The sequence below is a fragment of the Scylla paramamosain genome, chromosome 15 (assembly GCF_035594125.1).
Source record: "Scylla paramamosain isolate STU-SP2022 chromosome 15, ASM3559412v1, whole genome shotgun sequence".
Classification (NCBI taxonomy): Eukaryota; Metazoa; Arthropoda; class Malacostraca; order Decapoda; family Portunidae; genus Scylla; species Scylla paramamosain.
The window spans coordinates 15,491,533-15,506,011 of record NC_087165.1 but is presented as its reverse complement, the minus strand read 5'-3'; the positions used below and the strand labels follow the sequence as shown (position 1 = coordinate 15,506,011).

Sequence of the window (14,479 nt, the reverse complement as noted above, 5' to 3'; positions counted from 1 at the left end):
AACGGCCCAACTATCAGCACACATCCTAAAATGAACGTACTTGACGCCAGCCATCTCCCAGACAAGTTATTGTGTCTCCCTCTCCGCGCACTGATGCAGGAATATGTTGTGGTTAGATTTTTCTTACCTGCAAACCTTCCCAAACCCTGCAGCGTGACATGATGTGGTATAACTTAGTATGTACCGGTTGTGATGCCCCAATCAGCCTGTCTGACTGCATTCCTGTCTCGGCTCACTCAAGCATAACGATTTTTTTTTTTTTATCAATTTCGTGTGTGAATTGGCTCAAAATGACGTTGTGAAGGCACAAAAAAAAATCGTATCGTCCAAAACACAAAAGAATATGTAAAAAAAAAAAAAAATGATGAACACATTTCATCACATCGCATTAAACCTCAGCACCGTTCCTTCATTGTTTGACATAACGAACATTACGTCCACCTCCCAGACTGGCCTAGGCCACCAAGTCATTCCACACACACACACACACACACACACACACACACACAGTGTGGCGTCGGGTGGGGCTGCGAAGTATTTACTGCTTGATTAAGAAATTGATTTTTCTTTCTTTTATTTATTTTTTTTTTTATAATGAAGAAATTCTTCTTTTGTGTGCGTGTGTGTGTGTGTGTGTGTGTGTGTGTGTGTGTGTGTGTGTGTGTGTGTGTGTGTGTGTGTGTGTGTGTGTGTGTGTGTGTGTGTGTGTGTATGTTGGAGCAGGATTGGCATTAAAAAAAGACACCCCACAAAAAAAAACACTAAAAAACCAGCCTAAGTGGAATATATATATATATATATATATATATATATATATATATATATATATATATATATATATATATATATATATATATATATATATATATATATATATATATATATATATATATATTTTTTTTTTTTTACATATCGAAATTTTGTTCTATATCATACTGATATTTAAGGTCTATACATATGTACATATACATAAAAAAATGTAAAAGTAGTTAAGTCTGACCCGTTCATTTCCTGTAAAGCACGTTAACACAGGCTTTGTCCAACCGGACCAACCTGTATCAGCATGACCTAAACAAGTGTGTTTTCTTCATTAAAAGAGTGTCAAAATATTTCAATATCTAACTCCTCTTGTAATTTCTTGCATCTAGCCAAAAAATATCTCCAATGACTGCTTCTTCATCTTTCCTTCCTTTATTTTAACCTGATGGCACAAGTGCCATTTCATCTTTTTTTAAAGCTGAACACTTTACTCAAACCTTTGCTAAAAACTCTACCTTGGACGCTTCAGGGCTTGTTCCTCCCTCTCCTCCATCCTCTGACTACTTCATGCTACCTATTAAAATCCTTCGCAATAATATTTTCCATGGTCTCGCTGACCTTAACCCTCAGAAAGTTTACGAAACTGATGGGGTCCTTCCCATTGTTCTCCGAAACTGTGCCTCTGTGTTTGCACCTTGCCTAGTCAAACTCTTCCAACTTTGTCTGTCAACATCTACCTTTACTTCTTGCTGGAAGTTTGCCTAAAAAAGGGTAACCATTCTAATCCCTCAAACTATCGTCCTATTACTTTAATTTCCTACCTCTCTAAAGTTTTGAATCTGTCCTCAACAGGAACTTTTGCTGTTGGCTTAGGTATATAAAAAGCTTTTCATAGAGTCTGGCACAAATCTTTGATTTCCAAACTACCCTCGTATGGCTTCTATCCTTCTCTCTGTAACTCCATCTCAAGTTTCCTTTCTGACCGTTCTATTGCTGCTGTGGTAGACGATAACTGTTCTTCTTCTAAATCTATTAAAAGTAGTGTTCCTCAGGGTTTTGTCCAGTCACCCACTCTCTTACTATTATCATCAATGATCTAAACCAAACTTCTTGTCCTATTCACTCCTACGCTGATGATACCACCCTGCACTTTTCCACGTCTTTTCGTAGACGGCCAACTCTTTAGGAAGTAAACAGCTCTCGCAGTGAAGCCACAGAACACCTGACTTCTGAGCTCTCTAAAATTTCTGATTGGAGTAGAGTAAACTTAGTATTGTTCAGTGCCTCAAAAACTCAATTCCTCCATCTGTCAACTCGACACAACCTTCCAGACAACTATCCGCCCTTCTTCAATGACACTCAACTGTCACCCTCTTCTACACTGAACATCCTCGGTCTGGCCTTTACTTATAATCTAAACTGGAAACTCCACATCTCATCTCTAGCTAAAACAGCTTCTATGAAGTTAGATGTTCTGAGTTGTCTCCAGCAGTTTTTCTCACTCCCTAGTTGCTAACTCAGTACAGGAGCCTTATCTGTCCATGTATGGAGTATGCTTCACATGTATGGGGAGGGGGTTCCACTCATACCGCTCTTTTAGACAGGGTGGAATCAAAAGCTTTTCATCCTATCAACTCTTCTCTAACAGACTGTCTTCAGCCTCTCTCTCATCGCCGCAGTGTTGCATCTCTTGCTATCTTCTACTGATATTTTCATGCTAACTGCTCTTCTGATCTTATTAACTGCATGCCTCTCCTCCTCCCGTGGCCTCGCTGCACAAGACTTTTTTCTTTCTCTCACCCTTATTCTGTCCACCTCTCTAATGCAAGAGTTAACCAGTGTCCTTAGTCATTCATCCCTTTCTCTGGTAAACTCTGGAAGTCACTTCCTGCTTTTGTATTTCCTCCTTTCTATGATTTGAACTCTTTCAGGAGGGAGACTTCTTGACGCTTATCCTGTAATTTTTGACGACTGGCACGTCAGTGGACCTTTTTTTTTTTTTCTGTTATATTTCTGTTGGTGTTGGTCGGTGTCCATTCTACATAAAAAGAAAACTCTTCAAACCTTTTGTTTCACTCTTGATTAATTTTTAATTGCTTATTTAAACTAATTTACATATAAATATGTACAATAAACTAAAAGAAAAATAAATTCCCAAAAAAGCAATAAAACCTAAAAAAAAAAATAAAATAAATAAATAAAACCCTTAAAAAAAAAAAAAAAACTGGGTTGGGTTTGAAAAAAAAAAAATCAAAACCTGGTTTTGGGGAAGGGAAATGGCGCACTGTATTTGTGTGCACCTGGATGTGTACTTGAAATCTGCCTTATTTCTCTAAAACAAGTTACGTGTCACATTGTAGACCGACGTAATAAATACACGAATATTGAACAATGAGAAAAAAAAAAAACAGGACACCAAGTTGATGTGTTCAGTATTCCCGTGACTTCCGTGAGTCACGCCTCACAAGACCACGTCACCATCATGCGGGCAAACCCACAGCCCAGCGCCAGAACACCCCGCCTCTCGTAAGAATGACAGCAGCTTACCACCGTGATCAACGAGGCGGTGACAGGGCGGCGGTATGAAGTGTTTCGTAGAATTAAACTGATATACTAATTTGAAATAAGCGACACAATACTCGGAATAAAAGGCGTGACATTTTGTCTAGACTTTAAACCTTTGAATGCAAAAAGCACTGAAAATTAATAATATTAATATAAACAGAAAGAGATATAAACGTCACCAATTTAGAGATTCTATTTCCTGAACATTCGTTTCCTCCTACATTGCTTGAACTTGGAATGTAATTTCAAAATCAGACACCCGTTAAACATTTTTCTTAATCCTTTGTCCTGTGTAACTGTATACGGCACGTGTTTAAATAGGGGTGGCGCTAATGACATGACTACCTGACTGTTAAGCAGTGATTGCCTGTGAAGCACGCATTAATATTAACTTAAGAAAACATACTTAACATTTCTTCTATAGTTTATTCATTAATGTTGTTTCAAGACATATATTTGTAATTTGTTCATATATCTATTTGTTCATATATCTACTTACTTATCTATTCATTGATTTCCATGTAAAGCAATAGAAATGTGACACATCAACAAACCACAACTGAACCGGATTGGACGTGACAGGTGGTACTAACGGTTGTAGTATTGGTGTGTGTGCGTATGTGTGTGTGTGTGTGTGTGTGTGTGTGTGTGTGTGTGTGTGTGTGTGTGTGTGTGTGTGTGTGTGTGTGTGTGTGTGTGTGTGTGTGTGTGTGTGTGAGTTAACTTTTTAACTTTCTCATTAGTAAAATGCGGCCAACCATCAAGAAACGGGTCCTCTCTCCCACTTGGTTTTTAAATATTTTGGAAAAACCCACGCCCCTGTCCAGCACTCGTGATGATATTATGAATTAAAGCTGCTATTAAATGTTATGTCAATGAAGACACTACTTGAGAGAATTTACCCATACACTGAGATGAGACGGGGCGACCTTTCAGGGAGTAGAAACGTTGGTGTCTTAAGCCAATGTGGTGCCGCGAATTTTTTTTTTTTTTTTTTTTTTTATGTAGGAGGGACACTGGCCAAGGGCAACAAAAATCCAATAAAAAGAAAAAAAAAAAAGCCCACTGAGGTGCCAGCCCCAGAAAAAGGCCCAAAGCGGTAGTCAAAAATTGAAGGATAAGTGTCTTGAGACCTCCCTCTCGAAGGAATACAAGTCATAGGAAGGTGGAAATACAGAATAATGTCTTAGGACAGCCACACAGCTCCTCAAAGTCCTACACTTGCTGATTTACACATACATAACCTATTTCCTTTTCCTTTTGACTATTCGGACTTACAGGAAGATTCCCTCCCACCACCAAATTAAGAGCCACCGGTTTATGAACGGATGAGGCCTCATTATAAAGTCAGCAGATGGAACTGGTAAAGGCAATTTCAGAAATGCATTCATTCTATTTTGTTTCTGGCTGTGTGGACTTCAGTTTTCCTTATTAGAGAAAACCAAAACCAATTTAAGGACAAAGGAAGGTTATTGGATAAAGTTTTGAGTTAAAATTGTTGAAAACACCTTCATTCGGATATGAAGCATCTCGCGTAGATTAATAATGGAGAACGAACCAGTTCTACTTAATTGAAATGAGGGAAAAACTAAATTTTGTTTAAATGAGAGGAACAGTAAATAAGTGGTATCTATTCCGACAATCTAAGGAAAGGCAGTATGGAGTTTGAAGCAAGATAAACCACAACATTATTGCCTTTCCTTAAGATATACTAATACAAAAGATTTGAAAATAAACATTAGCGAGTCTACAAGGGAAGAAATCTAACTCATCCTTCTTTTCTGTAGTATTTTGCTAGTGTCTCAAGGGAACAGCGAGATTCGCAGTGCTTTACAAATAAATACCCGGCAGACATTTTCCAGCACTCTTCTAATTTTGATGGTGCTTTCTGTCGCCCAGGATTTCAACATCGAGTTAACATAAGAACATAAGAACATAAGAAATAAGAGAAACTGCAAGCCTTAAACTGACCTTATCCAGCCTAACACTTTCCCATCCATCCCGTACGCCCTAACCTTTCTCAGGAGCCTCTGATAGGGTACCTTGTCAAACGCTTTACTAAAGTCCAGATATAGGATGTCATAACTATCACCATTATCTGCTGCCTCGTAAACTTTACTGTAAAAACTTAACAAGTTCGTCAGGCAAGACTTCCCCTTCGTGAAGCCATGCTGTGACTGATTTATCAAGTTATTTTTTTCTAAATGCTCCCTAATGTTCTTCGCTATTATTGACTCCATTATTTTACCTACAACACAAGTTAAGCTGATAGGTCTATAATTAGACGCTATCTTCTTTCTTAAAGACAGGTATAATATTCGCCTGCCTCCATATTACCGGTACCTCGCCCACAGGAGCTATCTGATATAAATATGTGTTCAATATTATCTGGATTTCCTTGAGTTACGCCTCACAACACACACAGCACTACGAGGGTAAAACCACATCGCTGCCCCAAAACACTCACAACAGCGAGAACTTACTCACGTGATCACTGATCCACAGGACCTATCAAGGAGTGCTATCTTACGAGAAACAACCGCAAGGACAGATTGCTGACTTATGGACCGACTGCGGATCCCCTTTGGGGTTTTAAATGCTGACACCAGTTCAGTTATACAGTTAAGACCTTTTCATTTCATGCCTGTAATATACATGTATAAATCATAAGAAAAGTACACTTGTACGTAAAGACCAGCCACTAAACAGTTCCTGAGTATTCTTGACTTTGCCCATGCACGTCATCATGCTTATTCCATTCCTACAACTCGCAAGCATAACTTATCTTTAAAGTATTCTATCACTGCGTCCTTTCACGAGTCCCAAAATGATAAAGACAAGGGAAATTAGCGTTCCTTCGTACTTCATATTCAGGCTACAGAAGAAAACTCAAAATGTCAGAAATATTTCACATTTATTTCGAAAAAACAACTTTTAGCAATGAACATTAGATCTTGAAGTTAATGAATCAATTTCCTGCTGTTTGGAAGGGAGATGGAGTTAACCTGTAAAAGAGAGAAGCAATACTTAAGTCACAGCTGTTACGATCATTGAGCTAAAATAAAGTCTTGTAGTCTATGAAACTGAATCAAGATAATCAAAGACTGACAAATATTGGAAACTGACGACACTGATACAGGCTCACATTTCACTTACCACGGTAGCCATAACCACTGTGACCTCTGTGTCCACCATAACTACCATAACTGCCATATCCACCAAAGCCGCCATAGCCGACATTACTACCACTGAAACCACCAAAGGCACCTCTGAAGCCACCATAGCCACCATGGCCGCCAGACCAACCGAAGCCAGGCTCAGGCTCAGGCCCAGGGTTAGGGGCCGGCATGGCGGCGGCCAGCAGCATCAGCATCGACAGCACGAGAAACACCTGCAGTACAAGTGATAGTTATACGAGTATAGTGCAGCAAGAAGCATGCATGGCCTAAGGTGAGCAAATTTGGGAGTGGGCGAGGGAAAAGTTCTCAGCTGAATCTAGAAACTAATGTGGTAAGGAAGACTTATTGAGGCGTAGGGACGGAGAGGACTGTCATGATGAAGTGAGCAAGTAAATTGGTAATAGCGGCCTCTGAAGAAACTGATTTGTTTGTACGTCCGTACTTGGCATTATTGATTGATTGGTTGATTGATTCCTTTAATACTTCGGTAAGGGCAATGGATAATCTTGCATCGCCTCGGTGAATTGTGTACAGGGAAGCTAGTGGTGAGATGTGATGCTGTACTTACAGACTTGCTCATGGTGTTCAGTGCGGGAGATTTGGAAGTACTGTGACAAGCCCTCCTCGGCGGTGTTATATACAAGTGTGGTGGCGGAAGGCGTGGCGCACCTTGCAAACAGGGGACGCATTACATATTATTATTACTATTATTATCAGGGCTATACTTACGTCGAGTGCAAATTGAGCAACAGTAGAAGGATTTTTCTTGGAGTTACTGTTACAGCTATTTGGTACTACCATCATAAAAAAAAAAAAAAAAAAAAAAAAAACACACAACATATTTCCGAAACCCGCGTGAGGCAACCACAAGTGGTGGGAGAAGTGCCTGGTTAAGGAGCAGCACTTCGCAGTACATGGCGGTTTTTTTTTTTTTTTTTTCTTTTTTCTCTTCTTTTTTTTTTTTTTGCATATGGTGCTCATTTATACATAAAAAGTATTTACAATCTCAACTGAATGATAGTGAAATATATTATCTCGCTAAAGAAAGTAAAAAAAAAAATAGTACTCGTACAAAAAGAAGAAAAAAAAAAAAAAAAATATATATATATATATATATATATATATATATATATATATATATATATATATATATATATATATATATATATATATATATATATATATATATATATATACAGATAAGGGGATTAGCAGCGGTATTTGTCAATTTCAGGAACTCATGAACATAGGTAGATTAAGTAGGTCGAACTTTGATGCAGCCGTTCTGCAGACAAACGTGGAAAAGATCAGCGAATGGACAGATATATAGCAAATACAATTTAATATTAGCAAATGTAAAGTACTCAGCGTAGACAGAGGGAATCTACATAACAGGTATACAATAAAGAACAAGGCTCTTGTAAGATCAAAGTAAGAAAAGTTTCAAAAATTTTAATTAGCTTTGACCTCCGTCAGAGAAAACAATGCCCAGAGGCCAGAAACAAAATAAATCGGTGTTTTAGAATCAGTATAGAGGAGGATGACTGAGACGGTACGTGGGATAAGTCTTCCTTAATGAGAGGATGTTGAAGCTTTTAAATTTACATCATTTAGAGAGGCGTGGATTAAATCAACATCTGTTAGAGGTCTTCAACGGATAAAACAAGGATGACAAACAAAATCTTGAAATTCACCAATCAGGAGAGGGAAAGAAACAATGGGTTCAAGCTTGATAAGATTATATTTGAAAAAGAGAAAGGAATAAATTGATTCTTTATAGAAAGGTTGAAACAGGGAGGCATGTTTCACATAAGGACTGCCGAGTGTAGGCCTGACGGTTTCTTACAGTTTCCCTTATTTTATATGTTCTCATAATGTCTGTGTATATATATAGAGAGAGAGAGAGAGAGAGAGAGAGAGAGAGAGAGAGAGAGAGAGAGAGAGAGAGAGAGAGAGAGAGAGAGAGAGAGAGAGAGAGAGAGAGAGAGAGAGAGAGAGAGAGAGAGAGAGAATCATACTTGAAGAGTGAGTTTATTTTTCTCTCTCTCTTTTCTTTTTATCGTTTTAAAAGCGTCGTTGAGAAGAGTCAGCTGGTGGAAACATTAGTCGCAGCCCAGACAGCCGGCAACAATCATCGTCTGGAAGCACTTGTTGTCAGTGTGACTGGGGAGGGGAGAGGGGCCGCACCCTCGCACCGACCTACGCACGTACGCAAGCATTCCATTAAAGATTAAAAAATCATAGATATTTTGAATATATCCTTGAGGTGTGCGGGGAAAGTCACGCATGAGTATTGTCCCATGAGTTTTTTTTTTTTTATAAGCAAATGAAAAAAATCTTGATACGGTGTGCCGACTTTATTTGCATGACGCAGTGTGCAAAACAGTGAATGCTGGATGGGGAGAAGGTGGTCAAACACACTAAAGGTACGAATATTATAATTCTGCTTAATCAGCAAAGAATTTTTTTTTTTTTTTATAGTGTTGTGTGTGCCTGCATGACTCGGTGTGCAAAGATCTGGATACCAATGAAGATGAGAACGACGCAAGACAGTAAAACAAAAACATGTGTGTGTGTGTGTGTGTGTGTGTGTGTGTGTGTGTGTGTGTGTGTGTGTGTGTGTGTGTGTGTGTGTGTGTGTGTGCGCGCGCGCACGTGCTCTAGGCCTGGTTGGGGACGTGGACGTAATGTTCGTTGTCAGACAATGAAGAAACGGTGCTGAAGTTATACGCGATGTGTTGAAATGTTGTGTTCATCATCGTTTTATATATATATATATATATATATATATATATATATATATATATATATATATATATATATATATATATATATATATATATATATATATATATATATATATATATATATATATATTTATTTATTTATTTATTTATTTATTTATTTACTTATCTATTTATTTATTCTTTTGTGTTTTGGACGATGCGAAAATAACTTTTTTCTTTTTTTGCTTTTTTGGGTCCTTCACAACGTCATTCTGAGACAATTAAAAAATCACTCATTGACTTTTTGTCCGTATGAACAAATGAGACCGCTTATTATTCTCAGGACCTCTTCCATTCTCCATGATATCCCATTCGACACCATTTACTAACCAGAGAAAACCTTAGCATTACCTTTAAGAGTTAGTGTCGAGATGAAAGAAGGCCTATTTGAACCCAGACATTCTTAGCATCCCTTGCTCTGGGTCTGGTCTGACAACTGCTTTGGCCTGGTGCTTCATCGCTGCAGGGATCTCGTGATCATCTAAGGGTGTCCTGGTAAAGGTAGGGAGTTTAACCAGATACTGCACCTCGCTGACTTAAGGCGCTGGAGAGAGATTTACGGAGTGTCGCCATCCTCCTCTACACTGCAGGTCCAGCTAACTCCGCCATGATCCTGCTAATTAGGCCCCTGGAACTCCAGCTATTATCTCATAAAGATCACTCGCCAGCGGTCCAATGCACCACTGCTGATGTCAAACGGCCTTGCTTTCAGTGTGACCCTAATATGGTCATGCTGATAGGGTATCCTGGTTTGAAACCATATGTAAGGAAGATCTTAGATCTTACACGGCAGAAATATAAAATTCTCTGACGTGAAATGAAATTATACATATATATATATATATATATATATATATATATATATATATATATATATATATATATATATATATATATATATATATATATATATATATATATATATATATATATATATATATATATATATATATATATATATATATATATATATATATATATATATATATATATATATATATATATATATATATATTATACTAATTTATTTATTTATATTAGTGTGTGCGTGTGAGTGTTTTATCGTTGCACCCCCTTCTCCCCCAACCAGCATCCACTACTTTGCACACTGCGTCATGCAACCAAAGTCGACACACCGTATCAAGATTTTTCGTTTGCTAAAAAAAAAAAAAAAAAAAAAAAAAAAAAAAAAAAAAAAAAAAAACACTCACGGGACAATACCTATGCGATACTTTCCCCGCACACCTCAAGGACATGTTCATAATATCTATGATTTTTTAATCTTTAATGGAATGCTTGCGTACGTGCGTAGGTCGGCGCGGGGGTGCGGCCCCTCTCCCCTCCCCAATCACACTGACAACAAGTGCTTCCAGACGATGATTGTTGCCGGCTGTCAGGGCTGCGGCTAATGTTTCCGCCAGCTGACTCTTCTCAACGACATCTTTCAAAAGATGAATACGAACACACACACACACACACACACACACACACACACACACACAAAAAAAAAAATAAATAAATAAATAAATAAAAATCCAAATATGACTCTCTCTCTCTCTCTCTCTCTCTCTCTCTCTCTCTCTCTCTCTCTCTCTCTCTCTCTCTCTCTCTCTCTCTCTCTCTCTCTCTCTCTCTCTCTCTCTTCCCCCTAAGAAATTGTCTTGATTCTCTCACTCATTGCAGCAATGTTGCGCTTCCTACGATCTTCTACCGTTATTTCCGTGGCTACTGCTCTTGCGAATTTTGTAAATGTATGTTTCCTGCGTACGCGGCCTCGCTGCAAAAGACTTCTTACTTTCATTCCTCATATTCTGTCCACCTTAACAGATAATGTAAGAGTTAATCAGTATCTTCAATTTCCATCGCATTTACTAGTAGACCCTGGAATTTTCTTCCTGTTTATACGTCCTGTTTACGACATGAACGAATTTAAAACCGGAATATCAGGACACCTGAAAAACCGCTGGCCTCTCCTTCGGTTCCCCTACACCTATTGTTTTGATAGGCGAATTGCACTATCCTTTTGTTTTTTTCTATTTGCTCTTGGCCGAACCCGCTGATATACGAGTATATATATATATATATATATATATATATATATATATATATATATATATATATATATATATATATATATATATATATATATATATATACACGTGTGTGTGTGTATGTGTGTGTGTGTGTGTGTGTGTGTGTGTAAGAACAAAAGAAAATAAGGAGACTGCAAAAGACCAGCTGGCCTACAAAAGGCAGCTCCTGAGCACTTAAGACTTACCACCTGGCACTCCCATCCATGAATTCATCCAAAATCTTGAAGCTCTCTCATGTCTGCGTATTTAACATGTTCTTCATAAGTTTGCTCCATTGGTTTACAATCGTGTTTGTAAAGAAATTTTTGTCTGTTTCTTCTTTGAATATCAATCTTAAATACGTTATAATCATTCCTACGAGTTTAAACTTATTCTTAACACTTTCCCTGCTGCTTGACATGTTTTCCCTAACCACTCTGAGACATTTCTTCCTGCTCTACAGGCACATAAAATCTTTTCTTTTAACTCCTTTTTTTCTTTCTTTCCCGTCAATGTCTATAGATATTTCATTGCGTCTGGTGCTATGAATTATTACATATTGTAGTGAAAGGGTCAACTAAAGGAGCTTTACTTTTACTTCCTTTATTGGACTCAGATATTTCACCCTAGCCAGGTGAAATTCTGAATCATGGTCATCCTTCTCTGTTCAGACTGTAGACCATTTACGTCTATCCTTCATATAATAATCCCAGAACTGCCCACCATAATAAAAGTTTTACTGTACCAAAATTAAGTGTAACTTTAAATTTACATATGCTGTTTCATTACATACTTTCCTCTCAATATGGCTACATACCTTCTTTCTTCTGTTGTAAACTTTATTTTCATAACAAAGGTCATTTCTTATATGTAGTTATTTTATGTACATTTTTTTACTTTATTTAACAACATTATTTATTTCACTGCCTTTGATTTGAGATTGTAAGTATTCCACTGTACATTTTTTTTCTAAATTTTATTGTTATGTCGCACACGTTTGGAATATGAGAGGAAGGTTCCTTCAGTGTCTCCGCTGTATTAGGGATCCACGTTTGAGAGAGAGAGAGAGAGAGAGAGAGAGAGAGAGAGAGAGAGAGAGAGAGAGAGAGAGAGAGAGAGAGAGAAATGAAGGTGGTGGATAGGACATGAAAACCTTATGTAATAACAATATTTCGCTGGTGAGCGAAATGGATGGTAATTAGATTCCTCCACGAGCAGCTGCTGACGATGCAAGAGTGTTTTCAATCATAAGTCATTATATTACAAGTGAAGGGAAATTTGTCACAAAAAAAAAAAGAAAGGTCCATCATCTGAAGCCCGATTACTTGCGCTTTGAATGAAGAAGTGTGGTATTGAGTATCGGATGTAAAAATTGCATATTGTTTGAAATCTAAATAGTTTTAGCGCTGAAATATCGTTGCTTGTTTCCTAAATATTCGTATATAACTTTCATTCATAATTCGTGTCAGAAAATTTCTGCAAGAATGGTCTATTTTAGCGGAGGTGCAAGTGTTGCTGTTCGCTTGAGCAACACATGGGCGTGATCGCACCAGTGTGGAGGGACTGGATCTTTGTATTACAGAATGCGATGTGATAACTCCTCTTTTTTCCTTAACATTTAAGTGACCATATCCCTACGTATATGCTTCAGATACTTTAATATTTAAAATAATACAGCTATTGGTTCATAGGCCTGTAATTCTCTCACTCGTCTCCGCTTGGTCAATCCCCTCGGCCACTCTTCAAGCGATTCAGGGCGCGCTCCCGCTCACCCACCCTCCCCATGCACCACAAGTGAACACAAAGACTCGCGGTACGAGTAGAGGCAGTGCCAAGTGGTTCTCTCTGTGTACCGTTGCTTCCAAGATCACCACACACTTCTTCACTCCTTGGTTATTGGTCATGATGTAAACAGAGAGCGTAGGGGTTGCTGGAAATACATGTACAGTGCTCTGTTAAATCCTGTATTTGGTTACAACTAAGTGTCTAGCAAAAGTTTTTTTTATTTTTTTTATAATAAAGGCATAAGGGATGGACATCCAGTGGTCATCTGAATCATGTCAGTACCACCACCCTGACTCAAACATGTGTTGCATACAAGCACGGGAACACAACACAATGGGGTCTGAACATAATGCTGAACATGTATCTGATTGTGAAATTGCATTCCTGGATGTGGCAATGCTGAAGGAAATGAGAATGATAGAGCAAAGGCGTTAATCTCATGACACTGATCTTTCTTCGTGTTTCTATTTTTATCATTACATCTCAATATTTTTTTATCCCAGTTAGAAGGTTCTGCTTACACTAAAATGTCCTTTGCAATATGATCCCAACTCTTGTGTCATTCATTCTAATCCCTATACATATGTTTTGTATGGAAGCTTCAAGTGAGGGGGTGCAAGGAAGAGAGGAGAGGAAGAGGCTGGGTTAGGAATACTTCACAAATGGAAATGAAAGGGAAGATTGAAACGAGTAGGTTGCATGCGCGCTGTGGCTAATCGTTCTTTCTGGTCATCGCTGTGTTGTGAAGAGCGGTGACAGAGAATTGTGTGGAGTGTTGTGGTGACGGTGAATGGACCTCTAATGTGGTGACATATACTCGTACCTTTGTCAGTAATGGTATTAAATCCTGGTGAAATTTGGTATCAACTAAAATGTGTCATCAATTATACTCTCAAATATTGCTCCATTTATTCTAATCCTGATATTTATAAGTCATGTTCCCACAACTATTTAATCATTTACTTCTATAAAGCGGCGCAAGCCTCTACCTCGCCACCTTCTCGCCGATCACGTGAGTAAGTTCTCGCTTTCATGAGAGTATTTTGGCGCAGCGATGCGGGTTTACCCGCGTTGTGGTGTGAATGTTGCCAGAAGTAACTCATGGAAATCCTGGCAATACTGAACACAAATATCATGGTAGATTGTGTAAACATTTTTGTATCTGTTAGTCTCTAATTTGAGCGAACACACACACACACACACACACACACACACACACACACACACACACACACACACACAAAGACACACGTTCAATTACACCTTCTCGGCTGATTGTTAATTTTACATTCACGAAACCAGAACTCCTTCCGCAAAGCCTCCAAAATAAGAC

At 38.2% G+C, this 14,479-nt stretch overlaps 1 protein-coding gene across 1 annotated transcript; it reads right to left on the bottom strand.

Annotated features, from left to right (window-relative positions):
* Positions 1-6,219: 6,219 nt before the first annotated feature.
* Positions 6,220-7,168, bottom strand: LOC135107524 (keratin-associated protein 19-2-like). The gene is made up of 3 exons (XM_064017487.1): positions 7,072-7,168; positions 6,481-6,715; positions 6,220-6,329 (listed from the first exon to the last, which is right to left on the bottom strand). Exons 1-3 carry the CDS (start codon positions 7,081-7,083, stop codon positions 6,325-6,327), a joined length of 252 nt encoding a protein of 83 aa, XP_063873557.1. The 5' UTR covers positions 7,084-7,168; the 3' UTR covers positions 6,220-6,324.
* Positions 7,169-14,479: the final 7,311 nt, after the last annotated feature.